Source organism: Elaeis guineensis, chromosome 3, assembly GCF_000442705.2.
Source record: "Elaeis guineensis isolate ETL-2024a chromosome 3, EG11, whole genome shotgun sequence".
Lineage (NCBI taxonomy): Eukaryota > Viridiplantae > Streptophyta > Magnoliopsida > Arecales > Arecaceae > Elaeis > Elaeis guineensis.
In genome coordinates this window covers 55547543-55568500 of record NC_025995.2, presented here as the reverse complement: position 1 = coordinate 55568500, position 20958 = coordinate 55547543, and the positions used below count along the sequence as shown (strand labels likewise).

The 20958-nt window shown below is 36.2% G+C and overlaps 1 protein-coding gene across 4 annotated transcripts in view; it reads left to right on the top strand.

Moving 5' to 3' along the window:
- Positions 1–485: 485 nt before the first annotated feature.
- The window catches only part of LOC105035757 (autophagy-related protein 2), a 32406-nt gene continuing 11933 nt past the window's right edge, over positions 486–20958 (top strand). Inside the window, exons 1-7 of one of the 4 annotated variants that reach the window (XM_010911444.4) lie at positions 486–869; positions 6694–7754; positions 9394–9542; positions 14552–14805; positions 14920–18156; positions 18249–18361; positions 20619–20823. In XM_010911444.4, coding sequence (XP_010909746.1) covers positions 684–869; positions 6694–7754; positions 9394–9542; positions 14552–14805; positions 14920–18156; positions 18249–18361; positions 20619–20823 — 5205 coding nt within the window. In that variant the 5' untranslated portion in view covers positions 486–683. The remainder of the gene's footprint in view (positions 870–6693; positions 7755–9393; positions 9543–14551; positions 14806–14919; positions 18157–18248; positions 18362–20618; positions 20824–20958) is intronic. The other 3 variants (XM_010911445.4, XM_010911446.4, XM_010911447.4) reach the window with 3 other exon arrangements.

Genomic DNA, 20958 nt, shown 5'->3' with positions numbered 1-20958 from the left:
TCTAAAGAAGACCAAGACAACTGTAATTTGGAGCCGATAAAATAAAATCTCCGAGTTTTAAGGGCACCGCAGCACTTTCATTTAGGACACCAAGCTTCATGAGCTAGATTTGGACAACTCAAGCTTGTATAAGATGACCTTCCTATCTCGGCCTTGCACCAAGCCGTGGCACCCAGTGAATCGTTTGGGTCGATCATGAGCCGACAGTGGCTAATTCTTAGACCAACTCTGCGACAATCTCAATCATAGACGACATCCAATCACGTTCCGTTTATCTTTTGTCGGGAAGAACGGACAGACGAGGGGCTTACGTGTTCATTAAAAGAAAAAAAAAACGTCAGCTTACTTCGAACGCAAGAGAACCACGACGCTAATCAACCCCCACTAATTTAAGCGACAGAATAAGGACCGGCGGCGAACAAGGTCTCCAATCATATCAACCATCCAGCCAAATGAACGGCTGGTGATTTTTGCTTTCAGGGCCCACACCGTAAAGGGCCCGGGCTCGATCGGAAGTTGAGATAGGTACGATTCTCGCGCCACCTTCGTCCTCGGGGCACGCCTTCTCTCTCCTCTTCGCGTTGGATGGAGGGAAGTGGTGCCTCCTTCCACCGCCAGCGTCGACGAATTCCGCAAACTGTAACCCTCGGCTTCGGTGCTCGAGATCGAGAGAGGGAGAGAGGATGTTCTCCCGGTGGGATTTCTTGCGGTCGACGGCGATCAAACGCGTCTGCAAGTTTCTATTGAAGAAGAAATTGGGGGAGTTCATCCTGGGGGACATCGACCTCGACCAGCTCGACGTCCAGCTCAGAACGGGGACGATCCACCTCTCTGACCTCGCCCTCAATGTCGATTTCCTGAACCAGAAGGTTAGGCTGCTTGGAAATTCTGTAATCTTTCTTGTTATAGGGTTTCTTTGATTCTTTTATTGCTTGTTCGTCCGTTGATTGTTCTTGCGTTTCTGAGGTGGATATTTTGGTTGGTTTTGCAAATTATATTTGGAAAGTTAAGTTTTTATGAGAGAAAACATGATTTTCTCAAGGATTTTGGATTATTCGATTGATATTTGAGGGAATTAGGTTAAAAAATTTCAATAGTTCTATACCTTGCAAAAGGTTGTAAAAATTTGAAGCATTTAGGGGAAAAAGCGTAAAAAAAACATATATATAAAGATAAGGCTCCTTAAGAGTTTTCTTTCTTCTCTCAAGGGTTTCAATTACTCTGTCATACATGAGGGGAAGGATTTGGTTAGTTTTCCAATTTGGGATATAAATGATTGTTATCTGAGAATGAGTGAACGGACATGGAACAAGTTAAGAAAGGATGAAGGAAGGATATCAGTGTAAAATTGTAAGATTCCTTTCAAATTGTTTGTTCTTGCCTAAAAGCTTTGGGTTGCTTCTCTTGTTTAATGGGCTAAAATCACGCAATAGTTTATGCTATGACTATAAATAGGGTACTTCTGAAAATTGGATGGGAAATAGCACTACAATTTATTGAAGAAGGTCCTCTTGGAAGGTTTAGCAGAATAGTACCACTGGAAAATCTCAATAAATTTTGAGAGAGAGAGAGAGAGAGAGAGAGAGAGAGAGAGAGAGAACAGAAGAACATGAAATGGAGACAAAAAATAGTATCAGATTTGGTAACACTCTTTTAGTTTTATGTGAATTTTGGGCAATTAGTCCCATCTTTAATCATCTCATGCCATTCCAGTTATGTGGCCATATTTCATGGTAATATCTATTGAAGTTGTTTATGACACTAAGCTTCAGTCATATCCATCACTTCTTGCATGAACTTATTTATTGTCTTCGTTCCACATTATAATGACCATCATTTAAATAACATATTTTTGATATAAAATAGATAGCACTCTATAACTAAATGGATTTGATTTAAGACCCACACTCAAAAATATGGGTGGAATGCCAAAGTTGGTATATTTATGATTTCTGCTAAAAGGTGAAGAAAAATATTTAAATGCACAAGGGACTAAAAAGCTTCAAAATTGCTAAATATAATGAAGTCATGAGCAATTGAAGTTCTAGAGAAGTAAAGAATATAGATATATTCATGGTACAAAATAGGAGCATGCTTACTGAATTTCAGTTATATTCAATATTAATTTCAATCTAAGGTTGTTAAAACTATAGAAATTAAGAACCTATACAATAAAAATACTTTAATATTTTGTTTAATAATCTATATTAGTTTATTTATTTTTCTGTTTTCCTATTCTTCATTTTTTTTTTTGATTTTTATACCAGAACTCCAGAACTTGGAAGGGAATCTTCTGTACTACTAAAAGTGTTAAAATTCAAATGCCACAGACCTAGACGAAACCAAACCAAAACTGAATACAATTTTCAAACCTCGGGTTTAAGCATGAATCTAGAGGATTTAGCTGTAGATTCCAAGAATTTGTGTTTGGTCATGTCACATATACAGAAATAATTCTGATAGAACCATGATAGCTTGTGGTAGGAATTTCATTAGATGATACTTGATGGAAGAAGAACTCTGAAAACTTTTCTTTAATGGAAGTAGTTGAAAACATGAACTTGAATGAGGAACAAACCTGGTGTGGCTATGTAACCTTGATAGGATAATTGCAACGGTTGTGGGCCTGATTCTCTTCTATTATAACTACAGAGATCAAGTACTTTGTGATATATTCTTCAACAATGGCTATTGCTATTTGATAAGAATTGAGTATAATGCCATCATTTGTCCAATAACAACATTACAACTTTATGGTGAAAAATTAACTTGATTATGATCATGCACTTGATATTTCCCATGCATGTCCTATCTCTTGTGTAAGGAATTCTCTGACTATTTCTTGGATTGCTTTGGTAAGCAACAAATGGAGAAATTAAACATAGATGATTGTGTGCAATCAGTGCTTGTGCCACCATTCTGAAGTAGAATTTAATTTGTTATTACTATCTTTAAGGCAGAATTTTGCTTATTTAATTTCAATTTCAACTTGTTGGGAAAATTATAATTTCTAAAATAGAGTTCTTATTCTCACTTTGATTAAAGCACTGATTAGATGATCTATTTGATTAAAGCACTGATTAAATCATCTTTATCATTCTAAGTGATTTTTTTTAACATTGCATGTTGTAAATGTGTTGAATGCATAATGAATGTTTGTCATTAAATACATATAGGAATTTGATCAGGAGTGTCGCCTGTTTCTTAAAATGCTAGCTGGTGTTCTTGTCAGCTAACATGATCGGCACATCTAATATAATGTTCAATTTTAATAGAAGCATAATCTGAGATTCAGCATGAGTTGTGACAACTCAGTACAGATGCATGTTTGATGAGAAACAATCATGATTATATCTCATGAAAATATATCTTTTGTCTATTTTTGATTTGGGGGAAAGAATTAAGGGAAATAAAGAAGAGAGGGATATGGTACTGCAGTAAAATTTTTTCTATTTGAAGTCTCAACTTCGAACTACAAATTTCAGATCTCTTCTCAACACATATAAAAGGACAGTTAGATGACAATAAAGTACAATAATAATCAATCCAGGGTTTTGTAATTCCAACCTGTTGCTTGACTAGAGCTTTTCTAGTATACCACAAATAGGATTCCTAATTATTCCCTAATCAGAATTGTTTCCTAACCAAGATTCTCTTAAGATTGAAGAGTTAAGACCTTTTCTTTGATGCATTTTGGAGAGGTAATTATTAAACTTCTTAATTTGCTGCCTTAAAATACATCAAAAAATATTGACAGATAGAAAGTATGTCTTCATCTAGTTATCGATTATGCCTATCACTTCTGCCGTGTAGTGTCTCAAGATTGTGCCAATTAATGCCTCTATCTACCACTTCGTCTCCAAGGTCTCATAATAGAGATTAGTATTGGACCCTTAAATGATAAAAGTATTAAATCTTGGTGTCCTTGAATCTTCACTGGTGATCTTGAGCTGTTTTGCCACAATGAAGATGCGAAGATGATGAAACCCTTCTCATTTAATATGAATAATTTATTGTATGGCCACCCATGACCACAACAAGAAAACCAGTTCCATGGGTCTCTTCTTCTTTGGTCAAAGTTCGTAATAAACTTGGGTCTTTGCTTTTTATCTCCTTAGCATTTATCTTATTAGAATATAAGGTGGTTGGATCTTTCAATTCATGATTTGTCAAATGGTCTTCAATGGAATTTAATTTCACCAGCTCGAATAATTACCTTTCCAAGATTGCCCACATTGAGGTCCTCTAAAAAGGCACAGTCCATCTATTTCCTTAGGCAACCAAATCTTGTTCTTTGAACATTTTCATGAATTGATTTAAAAATCGGCTACTATGGCTTGCTAAAGCTGTCGTTTTAGTGGCTTTGGCTTGAAACAGCTATGCTAGCTATTATAGTGCTTGCTATATGGCATTTGGGGTATGAAGCATCCAAAATATTTGGTGAAAACCCACCATAGTTGATGGTACCTATGGGTTCAAAGTGGGCAGTTTATTCCATAGCAGGCTAGATTGGTTTCCAATTGGACTGGTCTAGTAATTATCAATTGCTCCAATGGGTTGTTTAAAGCACGGACCAATCTAGTTGTTTCATGCCCTAGCTGAATGGAGCATGGGGCAGAAAAGGAGAAAGAGAAACAAGGAAGAAGGCAACCCTTTCCAGCTCCTACTACCTCTAGCACTCTCTTGTTAATGATCCATAGCTAGTACACAACCATGAACACCTAAGAAAGCTAGACCTAAAAATGCCGGAACTTTTTCATCTTCACTATTAAAGAAACTGAAAAATCAAAAAAAATAGCTATGAGATTTAGGTTGGTCATCAGGTCCAGGTGAGGAAGAAGAGAGAGGAGGATATATTTAGATGGATGTCTCAGACTATTCTAGTTCTGATGATGCTCAAGAAGTAGATCTCCTAAAAGTGATAGATGATATTTAGTTATTGAGAAAGTCAAATTATCAGATCATCGTTTGACCTTTTTCCTAGATGTTGGAGGAGTCTATTATCTATTGATGATGATATTTTGTTTGGCAATTATATTATATAATTGTGGACATCTTTCTTCTAAGGTTAAACGTTATACGATTGTGGCAATCTTTATTTTACGATTGATATTATGAGATTGTAGACATTTCTTAATTTTGTGGTATATGTTATTATGTTTGGTTATGATGATATTTGTCATTAGATTGTGGATCCTTGCATTATATTGATTGTGACATAATATTATGATCAATGTTTGCCACACCACCCTGTACCGCCTTATACGGGACATACCATACCATACCGACACTATTGTACAGGTCCATACCATGCACCAACACCATAAAAAGATGGTACCAGTACAGGGTCCTGAGATGGCAAACCTTGATTATGATGTTATGTTGCTTATATTTATAGCAAGGTTCTCTTTATTGGTGCATATCCTATGCATGCTGTACCATACCATTACCAAATCGAGAATTAGAAATTGTGGGGGGGGGGGGGGGGAAGGGGGATACCAAGTCTCGATATGCGTACTGACCCATCTTGGGTGAATGACACTATATCACCAGGATACTAGTATGGGGTTGGTATCAAGATGGCGAACTTGGTTTATGCTTTGTCCTTAATATTCTTCTTTTCATTATTTTTATGAAGTTGATGTAGAATATTGAATTTGATGCTTGGTAAGAAAATACTAATATGTTTTACTAGCCCATTTTGGGTATACAGTGCTTGGCCTGCTATTTTCTATCTTTATCAGCTATTGAACCGCTCAGCTACTACATGCTTGCCATTCGCTTTTCAATCCATTGTTTTTGATAGCATTAGAAACAAATCTCCTAGTGTCTGTTTGACTTCTTTTGGTACCATTTGTCGAGACATGATCATGATGATTGGATATTGTGATGTTTTCCCTGTATCATATTTGAGAGGAAAGAAAACAAGTCTAAGAAAAAGAGATGAATAAGGAGAGGGCAATGTGGAATTCACTAGAAGAAAAAGCCTATTTAAGAGTTTTCTTGAAATTACATGACTGATGCCACCAAACTAAATTCAGAATCAGTCCATAATTTTCCTTACCAGTGTATTCAGTATTCACTACGTGGGTTTGACACAAATATAGTTAAAGTAGGGCTCAATAGACTATACTGACCATCCTAATCAAGATTATTACTTCACTTTGAAGATTCCTAACGCAATCAAGACTCTAAAAATCCTTCCTATTTTTTTTGCCTGAAATAGTTTGAGAAGCACTTTAAAAGTATATTAGTAACCTAAGTATTCTCCTAAGTCCAAACCCAAAAACATTTAAATTCGTGGATTTTTTAACCAATTAAAACTCTAAAAAATGATCTTCCTAGAATGGCATAACCTAAATATTCTCCATCTAAATCTAACTGCATCAAATATATTGGTTGCTACTTTTACTCATTTGTTTTATTTGTGAGAAACAACCTACTGCAAACATTCACTATCGGAACTCTGAAATTTTCATCATTTGATTCAGGATTTCTTTCTTGGAGTAGATATATGTGGTAGCTTGAATAATGAAAACCTTGTTGTTTTTATCCTATATATGATTTGATCTATAAGTAATGTGGAAGTCCTTTTCTTGCACAATGTGCTTGTCTTTTAGATGTTGTAAATGTTTCCTACCTTGCATGTCTTTGCTTGACCTTTTGCTCTCTCAAATTATGGAATTCTCATAGTTTTCGTTGCAGTTGGCTGGGGCAGCAGTTCTGGTCAAAGAAGGATCTATTAAATCCCTATCAATTAAAATTCCATGGAAGCCAAAAAACTGTCGGATAGAAGTGGAAGTGCTTGAGGTTGTCCTTGCACCATCTGTCCAGAGCAATACTTCTGCCATGGATGCTGATTCTTTGATGCCTACTTGTGATAAAGAACAACATATGTGCATTGATTCAGAGAAGATTGAGCTGAGAGCAGTGAAGGAAAAATCTAGTGCTATTTCTCGAGATGTTCATGAAGGAGTGAAGACAATTGCTAAGATTGTGAAATGGTTTCTTACAAGCTTTCATGTAAGAATAAATGAAAGTTTTGTTGCTTTTGATCCCCCTTCAGATGTGGAAGATAGGAGATCAGCATTCCATAAATCCCTGGTTCTCCGAATTAAAGAAATAGAGTTTGGAACATGTGTTTGTGAAGATGCTGTGGCTAAGTTGACTAATTTTGTAAAATTTCAAGAAGCAGTCATTGAGTTCCTTCTGTTGGAGGATGTTGATAATTCTCCCCACCTCCATGCTGGTTCAGAAATGGGCTTTAGTGAAACATATTCAGGAAAAAGTACTATTACAATCTTGACAGGGCCAAGTGGTGGGTTCTCAGGGACGTTGAACTTAAGCATACCATGGGAAAATGGATCTTTAGATATTCGTAAAGTTGATGCAGATGTCTCAGTTGATTCTGTGGAACTGAAGGTGCAACCCAGCAGTATTAATTGGCTCATAGCCATATGGGAATCCCTCAAGAACATTGGCACAGCTCGACGGAGTAACATTTACAAGGCTACAGATTCACCTGACCATAAATGTAGATTTGATAGCTGTTCATCTACTTCAGGTTCTGCTATACCAGATTCAGAGAAAGTCACACCAGGTGGAGGAAGCCATTCAAATGACCCATTTCTTACCATCAATCAAGATAGTGCTTCAGATGCTTTGCTTACAAGGATGCATTTAATTCACAACTGGGTGCCAGAATCATTTGACCTCAAAGACCGAACTGATTTAGAGCCAGATTATGGTGCAAGGTTTGTTTCTTAATTTCTGATGACTAAAAACATGATATTATTCGGCAGATGTAACCATACATGGAGCAAAATTCTTTTCTTGTGTTCACCATTTGAGGTATGAGATAGTCCAAAAGTTTTCTATCCAAGGAACCTTCAATTAACATAAAAGGGATGTTTCATTCTTATTTTTGTTCATCTTATTTTAGTCAATTCCAGGCTATCTGGAAAAATGTCTTTTGTTTCTATGTCTATTCATCAAGATCTTACATATGCTTTTTATCTTGATATTCTAATGCCCCATTTTGTTCAGTTTAAGGATTATGATGTCAAATAAATCAAAATTGTCTAAGTGGATTCTTTTTTCTTTTTTAACCCGAGGTGTTCTATTGCTTCCTCGCAATAATCTTAGTGAATTTTGGATGATTGTCCCCATCTGAACATTGAGATGTAACTCCTTCACGGCTATTGCTTATTGCATCAATAAGGAATATGTGAGCGGGATCCAAATATGGGAGGCAACATGTGGGGCCTAGGTATCAAATAGTTTTTCTATAAGTTCAACAGCCCTTGTGCATTAAATTGTGATTTTATGTTTGTTGAATTGTTATTTCATGTTTCAGACTGATATGCTGATAAGACCAGTGTTCATATTCACTGTTATAGTCCAAGAAACTTTATAAATCAACCTGGCAACATCTCTTTTGATTCTAGTTTGCGTTTTATCCCACTAGGGGTCATAGTCATTTTCCATTTAAACTTCTGAAAAAATAGTCATGACTTTCATGTATCATAAGTTTCTTCCTTTGCTTTTTAGATCCTTAATATAAATCTCAGCTCTTATTTTTAACTGCAAAGACAGGTCACAAAATAGTAAAATACCTATTTTATGTGGTTTTACATGAATGAATCCCCTTTGATGATGCTTGGTTTTCTCTGCTGTACTTGAATAGTCATTTATATGTTTCTTTCTTAAAAAATTACCAGATATCCAACATGAGATTTAATCTCAAGTGCACATTTTTTATCCTATGTGTTCATTCTGATTTTTATCATGTGTGTTCATTTTAAGTTTGCCAACTTTGACCAATATGACATTTACATTGGCATGTGGGAATCTGATGAAAATTTGATAATAGCACATGTGCATTTAAACCATCCTTCACACATCCTGTGTTCTTTCTTTCTTTTTTGTTTTTGAGGAACACAGTTGTTATGTGTACCAGCTGTGCTAACAGTTCTTGTCTTTAACATATCCTATATGACATGGGGTCAGTGATCTTTTTTTTTTTGTTTTTTGATTTTTTTGTAAGATAGGTTTAAGATTAGGATGATAAACCTTTGTTCTTTTAAGCATCTAAAATGACCCTTTTTTGAGGCCATGTGTTTAAGTCCGTTCACCTTTCTATAAGACATTGCATCTGAAAAACATACATTAGTGGGTCAGCATTTGGTTCATCTGTGCAATCATAAGCCTTTTATGTTATAACATTTTAGTATTACGTCAGTCCCTACTCCCTAGTTTCCCTGGTGGGTGGTACACTTTCTAATATGGTCAATTTCATAAAAGATTTTGGCATTATTCATTAACTTATGTGTTAATTCTGGTTACGGAAGATTGTTAAATATTTGGTTGTTGATTCAGTTATATTTCTTGCAGCATTGATGAGTTTTTTGAATGTTTTGATGGAATGAGGAGCTACGAGGCAAATTCAGGAACTAGTGGTATATGGAACTGGACCTGTTCTGTTTTCAGTGCAATAAGTGTTGCATCTAATCTTGCTTCTGGATCAGGACATGTTCCTATAGGTAACATCCTAAAATGCACCACATGAACCTTGTTAATATCTTTCATTGATGCTGCTTCAACCTTTTATATGAGATCTCAAGTCTAATTATTGTATGTGCATGCTGAATTAAATAAATCTCATCGTTTAACATTTCAGAATAATTACTCATCGTTTTTCCTATATGTTTCTGATCTTTCAGCTTTTCTAGGCCAGTTTTTAGAACCCAATCTTTAGTCTATTTTCAACAACAGTCAATCATCTTGCCAAAATATAGAAGCAACATTGAATTGTAAACAGTACACTAGTACTTAATTCCCCTTTTCTTTAAGAACAATTATGAAATCATCTTCATCATGATTACCTGATTTGACCTTGTCTTTTATTTTGTATTTGCTTGACAGATATAATTTTTATGCTTTTGATATTGGTATGTCTTCTCATGACTCCCCCCCACCCCACCAAAGAAAAAGGGTTATCTGGTTGATGCATTGATATCCAAGTAAGCCTAAATGATTATTCTGGTTATAGAAAGGAAATACCTTTATCATGCAACTGAGACCGTATTATAATCACAATGTATCACCTTTGGCTGAGATTATAATGCCACAGGTTGGAAGGCCATCTCTCATTTGAGAGGAAAACGATATGGAATTCCAAAGAAAGAGATCTAATCTGTCCAATCAGAAAGGTTGTCTTCATGAAATGTAACTTTTTGATCTAACGTGGTTCAGAACTCAGCAGGAAGTCAAGTTTAATATAATTATTATTTTATTTCATACAAAGGGATGTCCTAATGCACAAGGCTGCTGCCACTATGGGATTGGGGGAGGTTAGATGTATGCAGACTTACACCTGCATGCAGGGAGGTTGTTTCCATGTTTTGCACAGATGACTCAAGCTCCTACCTATTGTATTATTTCACAGGTTCTTGAAATAGTTGGATACTTGGATCAATTTTCAGTTGGTTTCTTTTAGTTAGTCCTTATAAATCATGCTTGTAGTTACAGTTTCTAAATGTCCTATATTAGCTATTGGTTGGGTACAGAAGTCAAGAAGTCATTTGGTTTAATGTTTAAGTTTCCTTTTATATTTTATTTCTTGCACCTAAGTGTGTCTTTAGGGAAGGGCTACTTAAACTTGCTTTTAAGAATTTAGGTGTTGCTGTTAAGGCATTAACATGGGCCAGCAGGTGGTACCAAGTGACACCACAGCATAAGAAGCTCTCACACTCTTAACTGTCTCTGTAGGAGAAGATTCTTTTCCTTTTTGTATTAAATACAGGTCCTGGCATGTTTTTTAGTTTAAGCAAGTTTTTTACTTTAGTGATTCGTACTCCTTTAGGCTCCCATTAGCCCACAGAAGGCTTTGTAAAGGCCTCATGCTCTTCCTTTTGCAACAGTGAGATTCCATTCTTTAATGGTTTGGTTCCTTTATGCCTTGGTGCAGCTCCTATGTTAGTATTTTCTATACCATTCTTTTTTTCCCATAAATCTTAATTTTGTCTTCTTTTTATTTTGACCATTAGGAAACCACTTTTAGCCTTATAAATGATGTTTGGTCTCATTATCATCTGTTCACATATGGTTTCTTTCTTATTTTGCATGTTGTTTAGTTCTGATGTCAATTAATATTTCAAAAAAATCAGTTCAATTCCATGATCAAACCATGGTTATATCATTGTTTTAGTCAGCCTCATCTCCCATGACAGCTTGGCCAATGATTTAACCTCATAATTTAACTTCAATGTAGTTTGTGTAGAAAATAGTCCAGCAGATTAAATTTACTTTCTTGTATGTCATCTTTTTCTTTCACTTTTTTTAATTTTCATCAATATGTCCTAGACAAATTTTGACAATAAAGCCAACAGTGAACCTTTAATCTTCATTTATGTTACCTCCTGTGCCATTTTGGTACTTTGAAGCATTCTCATTGATTAATTGATTCCTGGAAAAAAAAAAAAAATCCTCTCATGACTTACACAATCTAGAGCATGTTGAATAACTTATGTTGCTTTAGAATGATTTCTTGTTTTTTTAGTTGGCAATCTATATCAATATTAGATTTGAGAGGATTTTGGTAAAGTTTTTCTACAGTCAGCTGATGGTCCTTAAAAGGGACAAAATGCACACAGGTTAAGAATACTTTGGAAGAAAAGGGGATGAAAATAGAAGGAGAGAGAAAAATAGAAGAATACAATGAGCACATTGAGTGCCGACTTGTATCAAAATTCCTCCTTTAATTTCCCAACCAAACGACATAAATTATGGGTTCTAATGTGACCTTTATCAATTTTTTATGCATAAAACAAGTTTAATAACAGTTAGAAGACAAATGAAATGATCAAACTAAAGTTTGCCATGCTAGTCGGTGGCAGTGTGTACCAACCATGCCATACTGTACTGGTTCGAGTCGATATGCGGTATGGAGGGCGTACCAACACTCGGTATGCCAAAGCGGGTACCATACTGGATACATTGACATTGTGATAGGATAGTACTAGTATTAGGCCTGATACTAAGATGGCAAACTTTGGATCAAACAATGTTTATGTGACCGATTTTGCTAGGACTCAATTTTTCATATTCGTTCCATTAAAATTTTATTCCATACTTTCATTTTGGTTTTGCTTGTTTTGGACTCTCATTCTATTGAGCTTTGATCATAGCATCAGCCCACTATCCAGCCTATTCTTATCTGATAAATTAATATGATATCGCTGCAAAAAGCATACACCTGATACTGTCTGAAATTGAATGTCAGCCAAAAACTCAAGTACAACTAGTGCAATGAGATATAGGCTTCATGTCATGACTACCTTAGGTGGAACCCATTGGTAGACCTTGTCTCCCCACAACTAATTCTTATGTTTCTCATAACTAAATTATTAGTCTCCTTAACCATTTTTGTTATCACATTTAGTTACCGGCATGGTTCACTGAACCATCTGGTTCGTGGTGTGCCGAACCATATTGGTGGCCAACTGGGATGGTTTCAGCATTAGAAACGAGATACCACTGAGGAAGGGGAGAGGAAGAAGAGAAGAGGGAGAGGGGGAGGGCGAAAGCGCTGCCGGAGCCTCCTCTCCTTCCCTCCCTCCGTCCTCCTCCATCTTCCATCATGTGCAATAAGCTTGGCTATCTTTCGGTGGCCTTTGGTGGCCCTCTCCCACTCTCCCTCTCCTTCCCCCCTTTGTCTTCCTCTCCCATTCTCCCTTAGCCCTCTCTCTATATTAGTTCGGGCTCGATATAGAATGGCATGGGGGTGTACCAAACCTTACCGCCGGCCAATCGGCCTGGACTTTAGTATTGGTACAACAAAACTTAGTTATAGGGTTTCCCCTTAGGTCCTATGTGGGCACCTATTTTTCTTATCCATGACTACCGCCTACTTTTGTGGGAAAGCCACAAAAAAGATAGCAAGAAGAGGGAAAATTTTCAACTCTTATTTGATCAAATTATTCAAAATTTTAGGGACTGAGGTGTTGACAGAATTATCAGCAGCTTCAATAATTCTTATTATGTTATCTCCTTTACTCATATCTCTCTACTTCTGGGGAAGATTTCTGATGGATAAGAAAAGGGACATCTGAACAAGTCATGATATGCTTTATGCTGCTCAATCATGATGCATTCCCTAAGTTGATAAAAGCCATGTGAAGGTTATTTCCAAGTTAATAATGTTCATTAGTAGATTAGGCATGAAACTAGCTTCCACTATTTACTTTCTAGAGTTCTAGTTGAAGTTTGGACAATCCCCAATATCATTCTCCTTTCACCGGTCTTAATTCCATATCCTCCTCCTTTACTTCAGTGTAGCACCTTGATCCTAGTAATAGATTTTTTTAATGGCAATTGATTCTAGCGAATAGTTATTTTTTCCTAATATTGACATTTGAATAAGCTAGCTACCTGGATCAGCCTGTTTTCTCCTGTGGTGCACCTTAAATTTTCATATGATCAAAATTCTTGATTCTTTTTCTTTTCAGTACTACATCTGTTTCAGTTTATTGAAAACATTAATGGTCCATGCTAACTCCCTATTTGATCTTTATGTAGAAATCCCTGCAATAGTGTCCTTATTGTATTCTAGGTATTATGTTTTCATTTTTCTTTATAAAAAACTAGTCAACAAAATCTTATCATCCTCAGTTTAAATGCACTGAACTTCTTAGCTCTAGTTTTTTTCTCTTATCCCAATCTGTCTATAGATTTGCTTCTTGCCTTTTTTTTTTGTTCCCAAATTAATATACAGGCCTTGCTTAGATGCATGCTTAGTTTGGTTATTGTTTTCAATCCCTTTTAGCCTTCTTCCTATGTCAAAATTGTATTATCTTCTGTCATTACGTACTGTAAGTCTTTGATCACCTTTAGGACATTAATGTTTCACCACCATGTTTCTTACCTTTATGCCATTTACTTAAAGGTTCTTCTAGTATAGGAGCGCAATCGAGCCAAGCTGAGCCGAGTAGCTAGAAGTTTGAGCTCAACTTGATTCAAAATATTTGGATTCGAAACTTATCTTGAGATTGATCAAGTCTTAATATCCCGAACTTGAGCTTGGCTCGAATATCAAGTTATTAACAGAGCCATACTCAAGCTCGAATTTGAGCCTTAGACTATTAAAAATATATGTTTATTATTAAAAATATATATAAACTCGAATAGGCTTTTGAGCTTTCAAGCCGAGTAACTTGCTACTCAAGCTCAACAATAGCCGAGCCAAGGCGAGCTTGGACTCGAGTAGCTCATGAGTAGCTCGATTCAATTGCACCCTTATTCTATGATAAAGAAACTTCACGCCATCCAAAGTTACCACACCAAATTCATTGCAATTCCATCATTTCAGCATTCTCAAATGGATAAAGCATCATCTCCTTTTAGAATCCATGCTATATTTGTACCTCTTCAATGAATAATGAATATAAATTTCTTCATGCTAGCCATTGGATACTTATTGTGTTATTTGGGCTTTACTAGTTTGACATTTTCAGGAGTCTGATTAATATCATTGCCATTCTTCCTTATGCAGAACAAAATGTTGAGACTAGTTTGCGAGCTACTATTGCTGAGATTTCTGTTGTCCTTTCTTTCATTGATGAAGATCAGACACAATCATATGATTCTGGCGATGTACTTGACTCATTACTACATGGTCAAAGCTCTGATTCTTACATGAGCTGTCACTCATCAATGAATATAGAACAGTCAGCCTTGAGTGAAGTTAATTCTATGAAAATACACCATCTTGAAGCAAGGGGTCAACATCTGGCTCTTGATTTGCAGGTAAAAATTGTCTTCTGATTTTTTTTCGACAAGCATTATTTCCTAATTCGATAAAATTACTTTTTTCACAAGACATGTATGTAACTGAATCTTAACTTTTGACGAAGTCAACAGACTTATCCTCAAATCATGAAGTTTGGAGCATCACTCAAGCATATTAAAGTTGACGTGTATTATGATGGTAGGAACTGTGCTGAGGCATTTAACTTCCATGATTACAAGAATGATTCCTATTACCAAATGCTATTAAATCAGCATTTGCAGGCACGAGTTCAAGGTGCTCTCCCACCATATCCTTTTTCTGCCCAAGACCATGATTCAGAATCTTCTGTCACTAATTGTAGGAATGGACTGATCAAGGTTACATTGTTGGAATCTTTTGATTTATGCAGCTGTCGATGTTCTATTAATTCCACAGGTTTAGATGGCAAGCAATTGGCATCAACATTTTTCTCTGTTCATCTGCCACCATTTGTTTTGTGGGTTCACTTTCCGCTAGTAAATATGCTGCTTAATCTGTTCAAACAAGTTGAACATTCATTTACAGAAAGCAGCATGAACAAGGATTCTGCGACTAATGTTCTGGCTGAAAGGCATAATTCTTCCTTTCTTGAGGATGCTGAGTGTGGCAGTATTTCTTACTTGACAACTGGGTCTCAAAGAGCAAGTCTGCAAGGGAATATGGTCCTTTCTCAGGCAAGGGTCATATTGTGCTTTCCTTCTGAAAATTATGGAGACTTCAGACATTCAGCCTCGTTGGATAAGTTCATTGTTCTTGAACATTCTTCAAGTGTGGGAGATGTTTCAGATTTCCTTCAACTTCCAAAAGAAAGTTCTCCAAAAGTTGCTTACTGTACACCTTTCACTTCTGTCCATCTACATTTGGGAGATTTGGACATTTACTTTGTTAAATCTTCAAGTGAAATTTCTTTGGTGGATGGACCCCATGCATTAGAGAAGAAACCCTTTTCTGCTGTAAAGATTCTCTCTGTCACCAACGGATTAAATGACTATCATTTGGGAATTACCATACTTTGGCAGAAGGGTCCTGTGACTGGTCCTTGGATGGCAAGAAGAACTTGGAGTTTGTCCAAATCACATGATCAAGGTAGGAAAAAAGTGGTTGGAAAAGGGGCCGAGTATTCCTCGGTGACGACTGCAGAAGACCTTGAGGGAACAAGTTCAAGTATTCGTCAAGAGCTGATTCTGAGTTCTGCATTTTTATTTCATGTTAAATTTTCTTGTGTTTGTATTAATCTTTGTAGTCATGATTATAAATTGCTAAATCAGCTGCTTAATTATGCATTGGATGGATTGTCTAGTAGAGCCTGTGGTACGGACACTAATTATGAGGGGATCAGAAATGGACGATCATCCCCAAATGACTGTTATGCATCTCAAGCATCTGTACATGTGGAATGTGATCTCCTGGACATTTGCATTACCCTAGATGAAGTAGTAGAAGTCAGTCACTTGATACAGAAGGAACTACAGGGCTCGTGGGAGTGCCTTAAATTGAAAGTTAAGAAGTTTGAGTTGCTATCTGCATCAAATATTGGTGGAATTAGCAAAGCAAATTTTTCATGGCTTACCCATGGTGAGGGTGAATTGCGGGGTTCCATCTTAAGTAGGAATGAGAAAGCCTCTGAAGTAACTGAAGATCTTGTTCTAATCACCTGTAAAAACTCTGCCATCAGAAGGGGTGATGGTGATGGTACTAATGTTTTATCTTTTACCCCTGCTGGTACTACTGTTACACACATCTGGAATCCAGAGTCATGTCAAAGCTACACATCAGTAATTGTTCGTGGTGCGACAGTAGTTGCTCCTGGTGGCCGCCTGGATTGGATCAATGCAATATGCTTATATTTTAGTTTGCCTTCTCAAGAGAATGAACAAGCAGGCAATGGTAAAGCTTCAGTTAATGATGCTGCTTCCGAAACATTATTGTTTCTTGATTTGGTGGATATTGCTTTGAGTTATGAGCCCCACATCAAAGATCCTAGAGGTGCTAATGGAGTTTTCGACAGAGAGCATAGTTGTAGTACTGAATCCAATGTAGATAGAGAGAGAGAATATGTGGCATGCCTTTTAGCTGCATCATCATTCAGCCTTTCTAATCACACCAAGGCAAACTCATCTGCTGTTAATTACAATATCCAACTACAAGATGCGGGACTTCTAATTTGTGAATCAAGTGGCACAAGAAATGGCAGTGGTGGTTATCATGTAGGTTGTCTGCAGGAGATCGGCTATGTAAAAGTTGCCCAGATTGTTCTTGTTGAGGTTATTCTTAGAATTAAAGGTCTTCTTTGGGAAATTGAATGTTCAGAATCACATATCAACCTTGATACCTGCCATGACACAGCTTATGGCCTTGTACATTTGGTTGCTCAACTTCAGCAGCTTTATGCACCTGATGTGGAGGATTCTCTCATGTATTTACAATATAGGTGGAATACTATTCAACAAGCTCAAGAAGATCACAGTTCAAATGATGTGGCAGATAACTCTGAAAGCACTGCTGTTGGATTGGGTTTTGAGAACAGTTTGCCAACTAGCGATGAAGACTGTGTATCTGTTGGACTGCTGGATGAGATAATTGAGAATGCCTTTTATATTAATGGAGAATACAAATCTCCATCTGGTCATTGCAACATACAATCTTATGTGTCCCTTGATGAGTATGTGCTTGGAGATAAGTTGAACATAAACAACTCTATGGCTAGTGATGCTTCTCCTCTGATTTTTCCTAAGGACGGCTCATTTTATGGTTCAGGAACGGGAAACACTCAGCAACCATCTATGCACAAACCAGGCTCACCGCAACTTATTGAAAGCTATTATGCATCCGGCTTACTTCAGTCATCAACATTAATTGCAGGCCATCATTCAGCTAAGGAAGATCACAAATGTAAATCAGATAATACCACTCGTAAAGACATGGAATCTGGAAAGGGTGGTTGGTATGAGGACAGTTCTCTAATGATAGTGGAGAACCATCTCTCTAAAATATTCAGTCAGCCTGAAGGAAATCAACACAAAGAAGGGGAATTTACTTCCAGCAATTCTAGTCCTGCTGAGTATTATATTGTGAAAGGAAGGGTACTTCTTAAAAATATTGATGTGAGATGGAGAATGTATTCTGGTCTTGACTGGATTAAACCAAGCAAAAATTCTTACAATAGTTTGAATGGAAGAGATGGAAGTGTCTGCCTAGAATTTACTTTGTCAGGGTTGAATCTTCAATATGACATGTATCCTGATGGAGAAATTTGTGTATCAAAGCTTTCTGTTTCTGCTCAGGACTTTCATCTTTATGACATGAGCAGAGATGCCCCTTGGAAGATGGTAACACAACTAAATTGACTTTTTCTACATATTTCTCATGACTATATCACAGACAAATGTCTAACCTATATTATGTTCTTTACTTTTGAAAGGTTCTGGGTTATTACCATTCAAAAGATCATCCAAGGGAATCCTGTGCTAAAGCATTTAAGTTAGACTTAGAAGCAGTAAGACCAGACCCATCGGCACCTCTAGAGGAATACAGGTAAGTGCCAGATACCTTCAGCCCTACTATCCATTAAATTGACATTAGAGAAATATCCTGGATTTCATTTCTGTCCTTTTTTACTTCTTGAAACCAGTCGAGAGTGATACAAGGTCATAGTTGTGGTACATAGTACCTGCATTCTTATTTAGGTACCTCCACAACCAGAGTGATAGTTGGAGAAAAGCAGAACCGAGTATGGATTACAGCGGGAATATGATAGCCTTTCTATTTCAACACTTGGCCCATATCATTTTGTATTAATTATGGATGAACTCACACCTAACATTGAGGAAGATACATCATGGTATATGTTATTTGCACACAACATAGTATTGATTGATGAAAACAAAACTAATTTAAATATTAAATTGGAATTATGGAGGAAAACTTTCGAGGATAAGGGCTTATAAATTAGAACAAAGATAGAGTATATAGAATGCAAATTTAATGGGAATGGAAATGAAGATGTAATATGAATTAAGATTGATGGACAAGAAATATCGTAGAGTGACCAACTTCGTGATTTAGAATCAATTATATAAAATAATGTGAAGATAGGTGAAGATGTATGTAATAGAATAGAGTTTATTGGGTATAGTCAAGAGGTGTGTTTGAAATATTATGTGATGGGCGTATATGTTGGAGACCTAATTGAAATTTTGTGGAACAATAATAATACCTTGTATGGCTCAGAGTAATGGCCATTGGGTGATAAAGGAAGTACACTGAAACAAATCAAGTGTGGCAGAAATGAGACTGTTAAGATGGATTTGTGGTACAACTAGGGAGGATAGATTAAAAAATAAATATATTAGAGGGGCTGTAGGAGTTGTGCAAATTAAGAACCAAGTGTTGAAAGGTTGATTGAGAAGGTAAGTGCATTTACAATGAAGACCTAAGGAGGCTCCTTTAAGGAGAGATAATTTTGAAGGTGTAAGAGGAGTGGAAGATCTAAATTAACATGGATGGAGATTGTGATTTAGTATATGGAGAGATTTGGCCGTAGTTAGGCATACTTGGCAAATGAGTACCCATAAAGCTGACTACAATAATTGAGAAAAGGCTAGATAATTATGATTATGAATATGACAAGATCCCAGATCTATTTCTCGTTTATGTCAGCATCTCTTATGAACTTGATGGTTGCGATGGATTATTACAAATCCAATAACTATGTTCCTCCACATATAGCTTTGAGCTTAGAGTAACCATGTTGGTTATTGATGTACAAATCGCTAAATTGAATTAAACTTAAACCTCAAATGGTATTTGTTTTTAACAGTTGAAATAAGTCAAACAACTAAATCTTATTATTTTCAGAGTATTCATACCACCTTTAGCATTCACCAATTAATAGGCAGGTGCACCAATTATGTTTTCACATCTTATACACTTTTATTTAGCTATGTTTGGTTATTCAAATATTATTAGGTTATGATGAACTTATGTGTTTATATTTCCCCAGCTCTGTTGTAAAAGGAAGGTTGATTGGGTGCATATTTTGACAGAAGAAAACATAGGAAAAATGTATTAGAGAGATCAGAATGATTTAAGTTACTTTATTTGTCGAGCATTTGTACTTGTGTGTTTGTGGTTATGATTAATATAACGGATAACCCAGGTCATTTGAATTTTAAATTATTCATTCAGTTCAGAATGCACGCCTGTGTTCTTTGCTTACCATTGTACTTTATGTTTTCTGCACATTCTTTTTCTTTCCACTACTTTATAATGAACATGATGGTGGCATAAGTATTAGAGAGATCAGAATGATTTAAGTTACTTTATTTGTGGAGCATTTGTACTTGTGTGTTTGTGGTTATGAACTTATGATTAATATAACGGATAACCCAGGTCATCTGAATTTTAAATTATTCTTTAAGTTCAGACTGCACGTCTGTGTTCTTTGCTTACCATTGTGCTTTATGTGTTCTGCGCACTCTTTTTCTTTCCACTACTTTATAATGAAAATGATGGTGGCATAAGTTCTGCGAGATTTAAAATTACTTATCTGCTGTTTAGCATCTCAGATTGAAGTGTAAACATTAATTTTACTGGTATTAATTTTAGCATAGAATGTTTGATGGAGAAAGTTTGGTAAAGGAATAGCTAACAAAGGGGATGTAGTTTTATTCTTATGATCTGCAATTCTGCAGTTTGGGTTTATAATAAAAGTGGTGTATAGATTTTATTCTCGTAGCAAAAGATATCAGCTTCTAGAGGTTTCTCAGGCTAATATATTGGTTGTTCTCAGGTTACATCTTGAGTTTTTGCCTATGCGGCTGCATCTTTATCAAGACCAACTGAACTTCCTTATCGGTTTCTTTGGCAAGGATTCATTTGTTGATGAGCCTCCTAGTCTGCCAAATAATTTGAGTGAGTCTGTAACATCAGGAAGAAAAAGCAGGAGCTTTGGGAGCCAAACTATCATGGAGGAAGCATTACTTCCTTTCTTTCAGGTCAGTTATTTACGTCCTTATCTTTTCTCCCATCACAGGGCATTTTTTATGTTTTCATTCTGGAAACATTCTAAATCAGTGCCTTCGATATATTTAGTTTTTATTATTCTATGCAAATATTCTAGCATTGTCCTT